The sequence below is a fragment of the Lithobates pipiens genome, unplaced genomic scaffold, assembly GCF_037356315.1.
Source record: "Lithobates pipiens isolate NorthernLeopardFrog02 unplaced genomic scaffold, aLitPip1_a1.2 Scaffold_1, whole genome shotgun sequence".
Classification (NCBI taxonomy): domain Eukaryota; kingdom Metazoa; phylum Chordata; class Amphibia; order Anura; family Ranidae; genus Lithobates; species Lithobates pipiens.
The window spans coordinates 184,724,338-184,742,779 of record NW_027507685.1 but is presented as its reverse complement, the minus strand read 5'-3'; the positions used below and the strand labels follow the sequence as shown (position 1 = coordinate 184,742,779).

Sequence of the window (18,442 nt, the reverse complement as noted above, 5' to 3'; positions counted from 1 at the left end):
TGATGCCTAAAAGTGCCCACCAGTGCCACCTATTAGTACCCTTCAACGCTGCCTATTAGTGCCGCCTTTCAGTACCATCAGTGTTGCATTTTAGTGCAGCCTCATCAGTGCCCACCAGTGCCGCCTATCAGTGCACCCTCATCCTCGCACATCAGTAAAGGAGAAACATTACTCATTTGCAAAATGTTATAATAGAAACTAAGAGAAACAGAATGTGTTTAGCAAAAAACAAAAACAAAAACAAAACAAAAACCCAGTAGTGATTAACCACTTGCTTACTGGGCACTTAAACACCCTTCCTGCCCAGACCGATTTTCAGCTTTCGGTGCTCTCACACTTTGAATGACAATTACTCAGTCATGCAACACTGTACCCAAATGAATTTTTTGTCCTTTTTTTCCCACAAATAGAGCTTTCTTTTGGTGGTATTTGATCACCTCTGGGGTTTTTATTTTTGCGCTATAAATGAAAAAAGACCGAAAATTTTGAAAAAAAATGCATATTTCTTTGTTTCTGTGACAGAATTATGCAAATTATTAATTTTTCTTCATAAATTTTGGCCACAATTAATACTGCTACATATCTTTGGTAAAAATAACCCAAATTAGTGGATATTATTTGGTCTTTGTGAAAGTTAGAGAGTCTACAAGCTGTGGTGCGAATCGCACAAAATTGATCACATCTGATGTACTGGTGGACTATCTCGCTTCTTGTGACCCGAACAAGTCAGGAAAGTACAAATACCCCCCAAATTACCCCTTTTTGGAAAGTAGACATTCCAAGGTATTTAGTAAGAGGCATGGTGAGCTTTTTGATGTTGTCATTTTTTTCCCACAATTCTTTGCAAAATTAAGATTGTTCATTTTTTTTTTCTCCACAAAATTGTCATTGTAATAGGTTATTTCTCTCACGTGGCATGTGTATACCACAAATGACACCCCCCAAAAAATTCTGCTACTCCTCCGGAGTATTACAATACCACATGTGTGTGACTTTTTCACAGCCTGGCCACATAGAGAGGCCCAACATGCAGGTAGCGCCATCATGTGTTTTAGGAGCATAAATTACACATCTAACTTGTTGACTATTTATTACACTTTTGAAGCACCAGGACAATGACACGTGACACTGATGACAGATGGCACTGATACGTGGCAATGATGACAGATGGCACTAATATGTGGCACTGATGACACGTGGCACTTATACGTGGCACTGATGACACGTGGCACTAATACGTGGCACTGAAGACACGTGGCACTAATACGTGGCACTGATGACAGATGGCACTAATACGTGGCACTAATACGTGCCACCGATGACAGATGGCACTAATACATGGCACCAATGACGCGTGACACTGCTGACAGATGGCACTGATAAGTGGCATTGATGACACGTGACACTGACAACAGATGGCACGTGACACTGACAGGTGGCACTGATGACAAATGGCACTGATACGTGGCACTGATGACAGATGGCACTAATACGTGGCACTGATGACAGATGGCACTATGTGGCACTGATGACACGTGGCACTGATGACAGATGGCACTTATACGTGGCACTGATGACAGATGGCACTGGGGACAAATGGCACTGACAACAGGTGGCACTGGGGGCAGGTGGCACTGGGGGCAGGTAGCACTGGGGCAGGTAGCACTGGGGTGGATGGCACTGGGGGCAGGTAACACTGGGGTGGATGACACTGGGGTGGATGGCACTGCTGGGGGAGGATGGCACTGCTGGGGGAGGATGGCACTTTTTTTTTTTCCTCTTTTTTTTAACTCGAGGCAGAACGGCTGCCGCTGCAGCCGTTCATCTCTCCCCTCTCACACTGTCTGTGTGAGGAGGGAGAGCGGCGCTGAGAGATGATCTCATATGTTTACATATGAGATCATCTCCCATTGGACACGCCGATCACGCTGTAAACGGCCGCTGTGATTGGCCGATTACAGCGATCTGTGTTTGCCTGTCCCCGGGGGACACGGCGAACACAGAACTTTCGCGAAGCGGAAGTAAACATTAGGACGTCCAGGGACGGCCACCTGGACGAACGTGCCTGCTCTACGGCCATCATTCGGCTATAGGGCGGGCGCGAGGTGGTTAAATACCCAACATTTAGAAAAAAAAATTGTTTTACTTTTTTTCTGTCAGTAAATTTTGTAACCAAGTAATTTTTCGCCTTCACTGATGTGCGCTGATGAGGCGGCACCGATGGGTACTGATTGGCTGAACTGGTGGTAATTGGTGAGGTGGCACTGATGAGGAGGCACTACTATGCTGCACTTATGGGCACTGTTAGGTGGCACTGATGGGCATTAATTGGCGGCACTGGTGGGCACTGATAGGTGGCATGGATAGGCGGTACTGATGGGCACTGATGGGCATTGTTGGGTGGCATTGATGGGCAGTACTGATTGACACCACTTACTGGCATCGCTAATAGGCACTGATTGGTGGCATTTGTGGGCACTGATTGCTGCCACTGGTGGGCATTGTATGGTGACACTGTTTTACTATACTGTAATTAGGGCACTGATGATCAAGAAACGCCGATTACCTGCACTTCCTTGTTTACATGTGACCGGCTGTGATTGGACCTGAATTTCTGGGAAGCCGTCAAATGACGGCCTCCCCTTTGCACATGCCGTGCGATCAGCCAATGACAGCTGATCACATGATGTAAACAAAAGCTTGGTAATCCTTTTTTTTTGTTCCCCTCATGCTGAGAGGAAGGGACATCGGTCATGAAGAGGAACAGGCAATTCTGCCTCATCTGTGCCTACCAGTACCCCCTGCCAGTGCCGTGCCACCTGTGAGTGCCCACAGTGACAACTATATATGCCCATGAGTGCCACCTATCAACGCCCACCAGTGGTGCCAATGCCTGCCACCTTTCAGTGCTGCTTATCAGTGTAACAACTGGTGCCGATCAGTGCCCATTATTGCCACCCATCACTGCCACCTATCGGTGCCCATCAGTGCCGCCTCATCAGCGTACATCCATGAAGGAGAAATATTAATCGTTTGCAAAATTTTATAACAAAATATAAAAGAGCGGCTGTTCTGGGACGCTGTCATATGACGGTGGGTGGGCGGCAACCAGTTAACCACCTCAATACAGGGCACTTAAACACCTTCCTGCCCAGACCAATTTTGAGCTTTCAGCGCTGTCGCACTTTGAATGACAATTGCGCGGTCATGCTACACTGTAACCAAATAGAGCTTTCTTTTGGTGGTATTTGATCGCCTCTGCTGTTTTTATTTTTTGCTAAACAAATAAAAAAAGCTGAACCGAAAATTTTAAAAAAAAATAGTTATTTTTTGTTTCAGTTTCAAAATTTTGTAAATAAGTACGTTTTCTCCTTCACTGATGGGCACTGATGGGGCTGCACTGACGGGCACTGATAAGGTGGCACCAATGAAGTGGCACTGATGAGGTGGCATTGATCAGCACTGCTAGGTGGCACTGATAGGTGGCACTGATGGGCGACAGGGATGGATACTGATAGGTGGCACAAATTGGCACTGATAGCTGGCACGGATTGGCATTGGGGGGACTGCGCTGATAATCGATCAACACAGACCCCCCCTGTCAGAGGAGCAGCCTATCGGCTCTCCTCTACTCAAGTCTGACAGATGCGGGCGTGGAAAAGCTAATCAACGGCTCTTCCTATTTACACTGTGATCAGCCATGATTGGACACGGCTGATCACGTGGTAAAGAGTCTCTGTCGGAGACGATGAGTGCCTCCGGGGGCGCGCAGCGGCTCAAAATCCTGATCACGTCATATGACGTCCGGTCAGGATTTTGGAACCACTTTGCAGCCGTCATTTGCCTATAGGGCAGGCGGCAAATGGTTAAAGTATATTTTTTCCCCCAAAAAAATTGCGTTTAAAAAAACACAGCGCAAACACAGTGTGACATAAAATATTCACACGGCCAGCCATTTTATTCACTAGGGGACTTAAAATTATATATATATATATATATAAAATTATATATATATATATATATATATATATATATATATATATATATATATATATATATATACATACACAATGTTTGGGGATTATAATTCGTTTTCTATCAAACAAAAATACTGATGTAAACTCGTAAGCAAATAGTAGCAGAAGAGGTCTTCTCTTGAACGTACAATCAGGTTGTACAGTGTATGGCTTTAGCCATTCTTTATTCTCCGGGTGTATTTTTATTTGTAGACACTCCGGGACTGTGCGAATTGCTCCCGTCCATTGCTGTGTGTATTTGGTTCTATCACTGCCCTCTCCGCTCCACACATCATCCCTCATCCTCCGCTGCCATGGCAATGCGTCGAGGACCAGCCAGCATCCCTTCCTCCGGCCCCGCCCACCCCCACCCCGCGTCACCGTTCGAACCAGCCAATAGCAAGTAACAAGGCGGGCGGGAAAAAAGGGGCGTGCTCTCAACCGAGCCTCCCCGAGCCTACCCTGCTAGACGCACTGTCCCGGAAAGCTCTCTCCTGATTGGCCTCCTCCCCGCCCTTCTTAGTAACGGCGGCAGGTCCTTTCCTTAGCAACCGCATCGGCGCGCCGTTTCTCCTCACAGTCTCCTCCCGGAAAGGCTGGCCGCCGCCTCCCCCCCCCCCTCCTCCCGGGGCCCGATACACGAGGAGGAGGAGCCTGCCTCCATTATTTATATTTTGTCTCCCTTTTTATTTCCTCCCCTCCTTCAAAGTCTGACACGTCCGCAGTGAGTGAGTGGCGTTGGCAGCCTGTCAATCCGTCACCGGGGCCGGCAGCGAGAGAGAGAGAGAGGGTGAAGCCGCCGGAGCCATAAATCCCCCCTCCGCCCGGGAAGCCCCGGCACCGGCCCCCCATCCATCTCTCCCTCATCACCCGCCGACCGCGGAGAAAACTTTTTTTTTTTTCATTGCAGCTCTCAGCCTTCATCATCCGGGCACCGACCCCCCAATATCAGTACCCCGCCCCCCCTCCCCTACAAGTTTGGAGGGAGAGCCCCCCCCCCCCCTGATTGATCGATCCCTCCCCGGGAGGAGAAGACTGGCAGCTCCGGGATGGAGGAGAGAGAAGGATGAAGGATGGACCAAGTCACAAGAAGAAGAATCCCAGGAAAATAAAGCACCAGCCGCTCCGAAGACATCCCATCACTTGCCGGCACTTCCAGTCCTGAGCCCCCCGGATCATCACACCGGAGGAGAACGAGCCTTCTATATCCTCATCTCTGCCATTATCACCGGGAGGAAATCATTAGAATCCTCATCTCCCCTCCACACCCCCTCCACCTCCTCTCCTCCCCAGGACAACATCACTCTCATCTCCTCACATTAAAGGCATTGCTAACTGTCAGATCCCCCCTCAATCTGAAGATTTGCAACATTCTTACTTTCTCCTTTCTTTTCTGATCGCCGAGGAAATCAATTGCAACATTGTCACTTTTCTCTGATCACTAAAGATTCCAACATTATTGCCTCTTTGATCCCTTTAAATGTAAAGGAGGAGGAGGAGGAGGAGGGGGGCTCATTTGGTAACTGTCAGATCTCCCTAAGAAATCACTCGCAAAAATGTGTTACTTTTGCTGATCCGAGGAGGCAATTCATTGCAGGACTGATCCCTTTCATTTTAAGAAAGAGGGGCTCATTTGCTAGCTGTCAGATCTTCCCCCCAAAAAAAATTCTTACTTTTTCCAGTCGGAGGAGGAAAATAATTTCAGGACTGATCCCTACATTTTAAGGAAGGGGGAGGGGGGACTCTTGCTAGCTGTCAGATCTCCCTAAGAAATCACTTGCAACATTCTTTTTTTTTTTTCCAATCCAAGGAGGAAATTAATTGCAGGACCGATCCCTTTCATTTTTAGAAAGGGAGGAGGGGGTCATTTGTTGTCAGATCTCCCTAAAAAATCACTTGCAACATTGTTACTTTTCTTGATCAGAGGAGGCAATTAATTGCAAGACTGATCCCTTTCATTTTTAGAAAGGAGGAGGGGGAGGGGGGCTCATTTGCTGTCAGATCTACCTAAGAAATCACTTGCAACATTCTTACTTTTTCCAATCCAAGGAGCAAATTATTTGCAGGACTGACCCCTTTTATTTTTAGAAAGGGGGGAGGGGCTCATTTGCTAACTGTCAGATCTCCCTAAGAAATCTTTTGCAAGATTGTTTCTTTTCTGGATCGGAGGAGGCAATTAATTGCAGGACCGATCCCTTTCATTTTAAGGAAGGGGGGAGCTTACTGTCAGATCTTTCTAAATCTGAAGAGGAATCATTTGCAACATTGTTACTTTTTTCTGATCACAGAGGAAATCAATTACAGCACTGATCTCTTTATTTTAAAGGAGAGGGTTCATTTGAATATTGTTACTTTGATCTCTTTAATTTTAAGGAGGGGGGGCCTTAACTGCTACCTGTCAGATCCTAATCGGTCAGATTACTAACCTTTAGGAGGAATCATTTGCCAGGGGGGCTCATTTGCTAGCTGTCAGATCTCCCTTACCTGAAGGAGGATTCATTTGCAACATTGTTACTTTTTTTTTCTGATTTCCAAAGAAATTAATTGCAGGACTGATCTCTTTAATCTTAAGGGAGTATCACCTGAACATTAATACTAATTTTAAAGGGGGGTCATTTGCTAACTGTCAGATTTCCCTAATCTTAAAGAAAGAATCATTTGCAACAGTTACTTTATATTTTATTTTAATCAATAGCAGCGCTGATCCCTTTAATCTTAGGTGGGGGTCATTTAAACATTGTTACATTGATCCCTTTAATTTTAAGGAGGGGAGGGGGCCTTATTAGCTAACTGTTAGATCTCCCTAATCTGAAGAGGAATCATTTGCAACATTGTTACTTTTTTCTGATCTCCAAGGAAATTAATTGCAGGACTGATCCCTTTAAATTTTTATCATTTTAACATAGCTAATTTTAAAGAAGGGGGGTGGTCATTTGCCAACTGTCAGATCTCCCTAAATCTGAAGGAGGAAATCGTTTGCAATATTGTTACTTTTTCCTGATCTCGAAGAAGGAAATCAATTGCAGCACTGATTCCTTTTATCTTAAAGGGGAATCATCTGAACATTAATACTTTGTCTCCCTGATTTTAACTTTGCTAACTGTCAGATCTCCGAATCTAAAGGAGGAATCATTTGCAACATTGTTACTTTTCTGTTCCTCAAGAAATCAATTGCAGCCCTGATCCCTTTGCTCTTAAGGGGGAGGTCATCTTTTAATCCTAAGAAAGGGGCCATTTGAACATTTTTACTTTTTCTGATCCCTAAGAAGTCAGTTGCCACATAGCTACATTGTCAGATATCCCTAATCTTAAGGGGAGGATCATTAGAAGACCGTTACTTTTTTCTGATCCCTAAGAAGTAAATAAATTGCTACACGGTCACTTTGTCAGATCCCTGACATATTAAGGGGGAAATCATTTGAACATTGTTACTTTGTCACATCCATATTAACATTGCTATTTTGTCAGATACCTTACATCTTAAGGGGGAAATCATTTGAACAAGGTTACTTTTTCTGATCTTGTTTTTAACAAGGAGGAAATCATTTGCAACATTGTTACATTGCTCTTCAAGGGGGACATCAATTGCTACAGTGTTACTTTTTTGATCTAATCTTAAGGGGAGGGGGATCTTTTGAACACTGTTATTTTTATTCTTTCTTTTTTTGCACTAAATGGATAAAATCACTCATCAATAAACTTGATTTTTGAAAAGCAATCCTCCTGATCAAGAGCTGTCCAGGTGTTGAGGAAAGACTGGAAACCAAGACACGGTTTGTGGAGAGGTCGCCTTCCCATGGAATAAAACGATCAGAAGAAGAAGATGACAGCTCAGCCTGATGACATCTGACACGATGTTGCAGAGCACCGCATGGCTTTTTGTGTTGACTGTATGATCCTGATGGGATGAACTGGTCACTGGCCTTGTGTATCTGAACACTAGATCCAGGACTGTCCCCTTTTACATGAGACCCCCAGAACCGCTTTTGTCCCTGGAATAAAACTCTGATCTCTGCACAAAGACAATCCTGTGATTAAAAGCAGCAGCAGCAGCAGGGGTGCTCCGGTCTTGTGTTACTTTATGTTTTTTTTTTTTTTTTTGACGATCTGATGGAGTGAAGATCTGTTCTAACTCCTTGGTTGTAAGTGTGAGGCTGGGATCTGATGTGCTGGACTGATGATCTGAATTGATGGAGTGAAGGTCTGCTCTAACTCCTCGATTGCAAGTTGGCAAAAAAAGAAAAGGGAGAATCGGGTTGTGAGGCTGGGCTCGGACAATTGCCATTGTTGATGTGCGGGGCCCAGCTGTGCTGCCCCTGACTGTGAGGTCTTCCCTTACAGTCGGTTTTTCAATTGACCAAAAAGGAGTATGGACGATCCGACCAGGATGTTGCAGACTTTGGCCGGGGTGAACATGGCTGGTCACTCAGTACAAGGGGGGATGACTTTGCCTCCACCCCATGGACACGATGGGACTGACGGGGACGGCAGGAAGCAGGACATCGGTGACATCCTGCATCAGATCATGACCATCACTGATCAGAGCCTGGATGAGGCACAAGCAAAGTTGGTTTCCACTGCAATAAAAAAAGCACACACACACACACAGCATCACACTTTCCCTCCCCACACATCACAGCAGCTCATCACTCCTGTACATCCTGGAGTGAACAACTTCTCAATGCAGGCAGTTTGTCAAATAAGCCAACACATGTTTGGGTAGCAATGAGGCTGCGATGCAGCTGGAGGCTCCTTCTAGCAATGGGAATGACATGATGCCTTCAGCGGATGTCAACAAACCTTGCAGCAATAGGCTTGTGTAGATCTGATCCCTGGGTGTCCTTTACATGCAGCTTTCAGGACTCCTCCAGCCAACTCTTGATCTGCTTCTATACTCAGAAGATAATAAACAGCCCTATGTAGAAAAAGCAATCATTATAAATACATAGAGCAGGGAAGGGACCACATAGGTCCATTCACATTCATTTATTGGTCCATATATTGTCAAAGTGATGCCCATAAAGGCAGCAGCACAGATCACTGGAGGCTCCTCTTGAGACAGGGGAGACCCTTTATCTGGTCCAAGTCCCTATATAGGCTATTATTTATAGTTCAGGCATTCAGGATCACTCAGCTCCCATCCAAGTAGCAATAATCTGTGATGCAAACTCCCCCCTGTAAATGCAAGAGTCGGCCAATAAATGTATAATTTTCTACCCGACCATTTGTTGTTTTATTCCCGACAACTTGTTTGCATGATTTGTAAACAGCAGGCGCGCTTTAGTGGTCTTTGTAAAAAAAAAAAAACGAAAAACGTGCGCAGATTTGGAGCTGCCTTTTTGTTTTATGTGGCTGTGCCCATTTTTATTATCTAACATTAGCAAATCCATCTGCCGTACATTTTGTCAAACACAATACTTTGAAAAACAGACACTTTTTTTTTTTTTTCTTTTTGTTATATGAATGTTTGTAGGAGCCTTTTAGGAGATGTATCTGCAGAAAACACACCAAAAAAAAAAAAAAAGAAAAAAAAATCAGTGTTGAGAAAATATATTGCTGTGTAAAAGTTGGCCCCTTTTAATAAATCAGTTTTGATGTGGATTGAAGCAGTTTATTGCAGACAAGTGTTGATTTATATTTGCTATAATAGCAGGCTAATCTGACATGTGCGTAAACATTACAAATTGTAAAACCCTTTATAGAGAGAGTGAAACTTCCAGCTTCCCTTTCTTTTTTTTCTTTTTTTCCTACACTTTGGGGTCGAGCTGCAATTTTTTCAAACAAGTTGATGCCAATTAATTAACTTCCCATGGCCAATAGATCACTTTTTTTTTTTTTTTCATGGATGACATTAATAATCACTATTTGTATTATAGTTTTATGGTAGTGCTCAATCACATAGGTGTCCATTTCCCCTACTGATGCCTTCTATTGATTGTTTTAAAGGTGTACAGTGCATGCCTTTTAATTTATGCTTTTCCATTGTGCATCATACAAAATTATATTGGACAGTTCTATGTAGTTTAAACGACTGTTATAAATTGCTTTATGGTAATACTGTTCTTGTAAATCATTTTTTTTCCAGAAAGCATGCACTGAACTGTCATAGGATGAAGCCAGCGCTCTTCAGTGTTCTATGTGAAATCAAAGAAAAAACAGGTAGGAGTCTTAACCTTTCTGTCCTATAAACCCTGGACCATGGATGGCATTACAACCCTGTGTATCCACACTAAACATGGAGCTGGGTGACGCCATCTTTGTTTTCTTAACACGAACTGGTGCAAAAAAACAAACAAACAAAAAAACCTTATTGATCATTTGTTTACGTTCAGTTGGTGTGTTGTATGTAGTGAATGAGGAAGGGGGTCACAGCTCACCACCGCAAGCAAATCTCCCTTTATGTGTATGTCATCGTTTAGCCCTTGAATATTGGGAAGGACAGCTGTGTAGCAGCTCTGTGATTTTTTATTAGGTTAAACAGGAATGTCAAGTTGGTATTAGCTATCGAAATACATTTTTTTTTGTATGTGTGCTGTGATCCCAAATAGCTAGAACTGCTAAGCTCTATCTCTGCTGAGGCTGTAGGAGGCAAACAGGGACATGTATTTCCACTGAGACCATCACCAGAGCTATTTTTTTTTTCTTCTCTGAAATCTGCCCAGACCCCCATCGCAAGATCAATACTGAAATCTTGACACCAAATCAAATCATTAATTAACTGCGAAATTCACTGTTAAAGATATCTGCATTTTGACTGAGCAGTAATGCATTGCCTAAGTCAGGTCTATAATTATAGAAAGAATGCTAAAAAGAAGGGTTTTGCAATGGGGCTTTCTTTGGCTTCATTTTAAAGCAACTGTATTATTGGCAGTAGCATATGTTTTATTCGAGTTAAATAGTAGCTTTATATTGCCACAATATAAAATACTTTTTGTAGGTTAATGCTCACATTTTTATTAAGTTGTATGTTACAATATATATGGCATGCTTTTATGAGTTAAAACCAATCTCTTTATATATAATATTTTTTAAAACTATTATTATTTTTATACATGATTTATATTGCGCCAACAGTTATATAGCGCCAATAAAACTAAGCAAATATATATTTTTGTTTGTATTTATCAGTGACAAAATTAATATTTACTCAATGCACTGATTCATGTACAATGCATTGTCTAAATCTATTGTATTGCTTGCCAGGTGTTATTTGATAAGTTCGCTGTGCATCCCTTCAGATATTTAAAACATACTTTTTTTTATTTTTATTTTTTGCAATTACATTAAGAGCAGTTTTTATAAATATTACAAGGTGTTACTGTGACCGTAGTTGACCCAAGATTTTTAAACAGCTGCCAGATCATTAATATCCTACAATCTATAAGACAATGTAATGCATACCCAGATGCATAGTCTTTTTAAGAAAGGGTGGCACAACTGGCCCGGACAGCTGTGGAGAAGAAAAATGGGCATTCTGGAAATTTGCTTTGTTGGATTTATTTATTTCATAAAAAAAGTGATCATTAAATAATCCAGGGGATTTCAAGGGTGTCAAATCACCAGAACCTATTAAGGGTGTCAGTTTCAGTGTTGAGCTTGTCACTGATACATTGTAGCGAATCAAATGACTACAATATATATATTAATTGCTGGCACACCTAATCAATCACCGTCAATTTCTGTGTGCGGAGAGGGTTTTTTTAAAACCCCCAAATCTATCTTTCTAATTGCTGCTTTCTGCTGGAAGAATACACATTGACCTGATCTTCCAAACACTTCCACGGTTTACAATAAACCACAAGTTCCTTTAATAATTCAGGGGTTAGCTTTATGCTCACATCACATTCTTTATAATTAAACTGTATTCATTTAATAACTTGGATCTCTGAAACATGCAGTTTCCGGTTTCAGAAGAAAGTAGAAAATCATATTGGGAGAAAGTTTAGTTGTAAGGATCCCGATGTCGCATTATAAAAACAAATTTGCAAATTTTTTGTCATAAGTATATACGTTATAAGAGAACTTAAGTTGCGCTTTCTTTCGCGTGGGATAGTCTTTGCTTGACAGTTTCCAACTGATGATAAATTTCATATTTTAATATAGAATGTTAAAGCTTTTGAAATACATTGCACAGCTCCCTAAGGATAGGTCGCCTCCTAAAGCAGAAATGATAACAATTTAAATAATCGCAGGCTTTTTCCGTATGTGTGGTAAACCTAATCAGAGTGGTTAGTACTGTAAATAAGGTTTCAAATCCCAGATCGTTCTTAGATTAGACAGGGTGAAACTATAGTCATGGATGATATAGCTGATGGCTACGATTGTCCCGTGTTGTCCTAGCCTCTGAAAGTGACAGTAAAATTTAACAAAAGGAAATATTTAAATGGAGAAAGACATGCCTATTACATTATGAATGAGCAGAAGAATGTGTAAAATGGGTCTTCTTAGCACACAAAAGAATGCACAGCGGCCAGCCATGACATTAGTAAGCAGAACAGCAATTCAGAACTGTTGTGTGATCTCTTTTTTTTTTATTTATTTTTCTTTGCATCATTATTTTTGCTATGATTTAAAATCAAGCCTGATCCACTGAGTGGAAGTGCCAAAAGATTACACCGGTGTAATTCACACATTGCAATACTGTCCGGCTGTCTAGGGACTGTGAATTAACAGTGGGAGCAGCTGATTCGGTGCCTATAAACAATGCTGCAGTTCAGGTGTTTATTTTTATCCTTCATGGCATCAGTCTGTTTAATGTCACCGAGGGTGGCCAGGCTTGCTATTTAATACTAACACAAAAACTTTACCTTATTAGCTATTAAAAACCATCAGGGTCATAACATTGAAGTGTGCTAGCCATATTGCTGATTTTTTAAATAGCAATGATACAAAGCAAATCTCTCGAAATCCTAGATCAGAGAGCGACTTGGTTTTATTCCCACTTCACCGTTCTGTTTATTTTAACGATCACATCAGCGGGTATTGAATAAGCCGGCAGATAACAAGTACGTTGGTGTTGACGATACATTTATCCCTACTTGTTTCGGAGACTCATAGATGTAGTTCTCTTTTCTTTCCTTATTGCCAAGAATTGGTGTAAAATTACCCCATAGTTATCAAGCGTTATTTATGTTTGTGCTTTGCTAACGGTAACCACAAGGTAGCAGGCTTTGGCACTTTTTTTACCCTGTAATTTTTTTTTCATTTTTTGCTTAAAATATTACCTTGTAGAATCACGGGGTTTTAAAATTGCTTTTTTTTTTGGTTTGAATAGTTAACCTGCCCAGAATCCCTTTGCTGTTTATTTATTTGTTTTTGATTAATTTTTCTTGGAAATCAGAGGGGGAAAAAAAAAAAGGCCAAGGAGATTACGCCTGCTCGACCAGTGTTTGTTGCATGTAGATGAGAAATGACCTTTTTTTGAATTAAATAAACAGGCTGTGGATTTCTCAGCTAGCCATAGGCATAAAAATCAATGCACGTGAACATATGATTGCGTATGGCTGTAGTTTTTTATCCCCCCCCCCCCATTCTTTTGTCAACAAGCCTGAGCCTTAATGTAAGTTTTTTATCCCCAGTGGAATACACACTGGCAAAGCCCAAGATTGCTTCATTAGTATTTTTGATCTGAGAAAATTAGAAATATTTGTTAGTTTGTCATAGAAGCTGGAACAGCTTCATCCGTCTTTGAAAAACACTGGATTTTTTTTGTTGAAAATCACTTTCTGACACCCATTAGTACGGCAGCATAGAAATTATGGATGGATTTCCAAGACAGTTTGTTCATTTAGGTAACACCTTCAATCTGTACATTTGGGATATTTAAAGATAATATATCAACTAGGAAGAAAATCCAGTTCCTGGCACTACCTTGGCATCCTTTCGTCCTTTCAGATCTTTCCAATAAAATCTAAATGTTTTCATTTTTTGATTTTCTGAATGCCGCTGAAAAAGGTACATTGACAGCTGCCAGCCACCCATAAATATCGTCAGTGGGAGCAGGGAGCTTGAATGGCATTCATTTAGTAGTAATGTCTAATGGCATACGTGATGGTCTGCCAGATTTGTGGCCTTCTGCGAGTCTTATAAGCAGGACAGACTTGGGAAGATCATAAAATGTAATGAACTTCTCCACTGAGCGAGGTGTCCGTAGGGGAAGCTAGAAGGACCGTCTCGGGCTAGTTGAAGGATTTTTATATGCCTAAAGAGAGTCAGTATAAACGCTCACTGAACATTTTTGACCCAGAAAACAAGATATGAGTGGCCAGTTGGGGGACGTTAACCCTTTTGCAGCCAGATGGATCAGTAAGGAATAGCAGTATGATGTGATTAATAATGCACTTGTAAGAGATTAACGCTACTATGCTTCAGTCTAAAAAAAAATGAAATCTATAAAAAACCCGGATCCATAGATAGGACCCCTTTTGCACGTTCAGCGGTTGATAAAGGAAACCAACTCTGTGAAGTTGTAGAAGTATGCACCTGTAGTTAAAATATATACTTGTACTTGTGTGTGTGTGTGTGTTTATGTATGTATATATATATATATATATATATATATATATATATATATATATCTATCTATCTATCTATATATATATATATATATATATATATATATATATATATATATATAGATATATATATATATATATATATATATATATATATATACACTATACCGGTGAGTGCCACCCGAACTTTCAAGTTTATTTGCTGGATATCCCTTACAATGTGCACTCAGGACTTTATTAATCTGAATCATGTGGAGATCAACTGTTGCTTATTATACACACACAGATGCACACAAAGGCAATATAAATAGCGCAAAAAGTACTACTGCAGCAGCAACAACTTTGTAGTGCTGCGACTATGTGTCATGTTCAAGAGGGGGCTGATACTTTTTTTTTTTTTTATTTCTCGCCCATTCCCCAACCGGAGGGAGCATGAAATTATCTATGGTTAAAGAACAAGAACGTGTCACATTACATGCTTGCAAGGGAAAAAAAAAATCTGCAATATTAATTTCCCAGCTTGACATAACCTTTAGAAAGTGCTGATTCAAAGTGATCAGACATACCTTTTCCCAGTAAAAATGTGTACTCTTTGAATGGTGATAGGCCATCCAAGATAAAGAGTATATTTCCTCTTTTGTCTTTTCTACCACATCTACCTGTGTTGCTTATGTTCCCTTTTAAAAGTCATGTATGTGTATGTATATAATCATTATTTATTATTATAAATAATGATTATATACATAGTATGCATTACCACATTTAAGTAGCTGGATTACATATGCTGACTTTCTCCTTATTAAATAGAAGTTAAATAAATAGAAAATAGAAAATAAATGATATATGTAGTATTTACTTTTATTATATAGGGTGTTGTCAATGTCTGCTATGTCTCTCTCTCTCTCTCTCTCTCTGTGTGTGTGTATATGTGTGTATAACATATATATATATATATATATATATATATATATATATATATAACACACACACACACACACACACACTATATATATATATATATATATATATATATATATATATATATATATATATATATGTATATGTATATATATATATATATATATATATATATATATATATATATATATATATATTTTTTTTTAATATTGTCTGTTGTATTGATATTTTAATTGTCTATAGTATGTGTGTGTGCGCACAGGTATGACTATAGCTATGAGGTTGGACAAATTATTGTAGCCAAGGCACCCAAAATTCTGTAAAATAAAACTAAAAACCTTCATTGCATCTAAAAATAAGTGAATGGGCAGAATAGTTATACATATTTATATATATTTGTAAAAAAATGTGTGTGTGTGTGTGTGTGTGTGTAATTATAGGAAAATGTGATTGCCTTTATAACTCGTTTATGTAATTTTATTAATATTAAAAAACATTCTAAAAAGTTTTTCAAGAGCCTGTCTGAAACAGATATATATATATATATATATATAACAGATATGTGCAGTCTCTTTGGAAATACATGGGTTAAACATCAACTTGATTATGAAAGTCTGTTTGCATCGTCAGGCTCAGTTTCCTCCTTTAAGGTTAAACAGCATCCAGTATCAATACAAACTCAATAAATGAAGTTAATCAGAGCTAGTTGAAAGTGTTATAGTAGTAAACATATCCATATCTTATGTATGGTAGCCAAAGGATTTTTTTCTAAATATTTAAATGCCCCTCTTTTTTTTTCTTTTTATTATTTGCAACTGATGTTGTTAATCCAGATGAGAAGCTGTGTGGCTCTCAGATTTAGTAGTAAATGATCAGTGCATGGAAATTCATTTTTTTTATTTTTTATTTATTTTATTTTTTTAGCTGTGCCCTTTCTGCACTTTTTGGCTTTTATTTGCTTTACATTGTTGGGATTTTTTCTCAGTCGTACATCACTGAAGCAATGTGTATGTTGGCGATCTATAAAATGTATAATTATTGCAGTGTTGGGACAGGAGAATATCACACGTTTATTCCTTTTTCCACATCGAGATGCATTTTATGAGGGCAGCATGAAATGTCATGTATTTTCTGATAGCCCAATAAAAGTTATTACTGGCTGAATAGGGGTGCTGGAATATAGCCGAGCACAAGTATTTGGGCATAAAGCGGCACTTTTCAAGATATATTATATATATATATTGTATTTTTTTTGTTCCAAAGGAGGGGCATATAGCTGTTTGTAATCTGTATTCTTTAGAATTTTCTTTCAATTGTCATACTATTCAGTTTTGAGCATTAACCATGAGCTAGGGTGGTGAAGAGTAGTGTGTAGAAAGGATACAATTGGACCGTAGTACATTAGTAAAATCTAGTGTAATCCCAGTCCTTCTACCTCCTCTGTGGGCATATTGAATGTTTCCTTGTGAATGTATGCGTTGGTGCTCTTGATGTGGTTTTGTCACAGAAGCTCTGCTTTGCATTGCTGCAATTGTCACTTGCAGTTTAAACAAGGATTGTCTTTTCTCAACTTGCCAAATCATATTATACAGACTGGAACTGTGCCCCCCCCTTTTTTTATTTCTTTTTGCAAATGCATAGTTCCATCATACAAATCTGTGGGCGTACTGAGTTCACCGTGTGAATAGCGAAAAGTATTTCTTTCTTTTTAAGCATGGTTATAGAGCAGACAATTTACATTTACTGCACATTCACATTTGTCCCTGCCCTCAAGGAGCTTATGAACTAAGGTCCCCATTTCACATTCATACATACACATTCCAGGGCCAATTTGGACAAGAGACAATTAACCTACCAGCATATGTTTTCAATGTGGGAGGAAAACCACAGAAGCACAGGGAGGACATGAACATCCAAGTTTTATGGCAAGCTCTATGCAGGCAGTGTCCTGGTTGGGATTCAAACCAATGACCCTAGCACTGCAAGGAAGGAATGAATAAAGAACTGTGGGCACAGTGTATCCATCAATGCAAACGCAATTGATAAACAATAAAACATCATAGCATGAATGGAGTCTTGCAATGAACAGTATTCAGTCATGTGCCAGGTGTGCCATTCACGTGATCCTGCAGTAGTTGGGGCATGCCATTCATTTTAGAATATGCATACCGCAAATCTACAGTAAAAGGGTACTTGGACGATGTCTTGGTTGGACTTTCTTTACATTGGCTGGTAGCTCTGCCAAAATATTGTTCAAATACAAGCAAATTGATTTCCCATTAATGTGGTCTGTAAGAAATAAATGTTCTAGTCTATATGTATATGTCACTTTCAGCATGCTCTCTCATACGTTTCTTTCTTTTCCTTTTTTCTCTGTCCCTCACTCTTTCTTTTTCTCTTTCACTGTCGCTCACTCTCTCTCTCTTTTTTTCTCTTTCCATCACTGTTATATTCTCTGTCCCTTGCTCACTATTTCTCTTTTTTTTCATTCTCTGTCCTTCTCTCCCTCTCTTTCTCACTTATTTTTATTTCTTTCTCTGTCCCTTACACTTTCAACTTTCTTTCGCTGTCCTAACTCTCTTTCTTTTTGTCTGTTCCTGCCTCCCTCTCTGTTTTTCTTCCTCTATCCCTCACTCTCTTTTTCCAGTTCTTTCTCTGTCCCTCACTGTTCTCTTTCTCTCTCTCTTTCTTCTTTCTCTGTCCCTCACACTCTCCCTCACTTTCTCTGTCCTTCTCTCTCTCTCTCTCTCTTTATTTCTTTCTCTGTCTCTTACCCTTTCTTTAATTGTCCTCTCTGTATCTGTCCCTGCTTTTCTCTGTTTTTCTTTCTCTGTCCCTCACTCTCTTTTCCGCTTCCTCTTTCTTGCTCTGTCCCTCACTCTCTTTTCCTCTTTCTTGCTCTGTCCCTCACTCTCTTTTCCTCTTCCTCTTTCTTGCTCTGTCCCTCACTCTCTTTTCCTCTTCCTCTTTCTTGCTCTGTCCCTCACTCTCTTT

At 40.2% G+C, this 18,442-nt stretch overlaps 1 protein-coding gene across 2 annotated transcripts in view; it reads left to right on the top strand.

Annotated features, from left to right (window-relative positions):
- The first annotated feature begins 4,679 nt into the window (after positions 1 to 4,679).
- PBX3 (PBX homeobox 3) overlaps positions 4,680 to 18,442 on the top strand; it is a 305,612-nt gene continuing 291,849 nt past the window's right edge. Inside the window, exons 1-2 of one of the 2 annotated variants that reach the window (XM_077478996.1) lie at positions 4,680 to 8,582; positions 10,102 to 10,175. In XM_077478996.1, coding sequence (XP_077335122.1) covers positions 8,386 to 8,582; positions 10,102 to 10,175 — 271 coding nt within the window. In that variant the 5' untranslated portion in view covers positions 4,680 to 8,385. The remainder of the gene's footprint in view (positions 8,583 to 10,101; positions 10,176 to 18,442) is intronic. The other variant, XM_077478998.1, reaches the window with a different exon arrangement.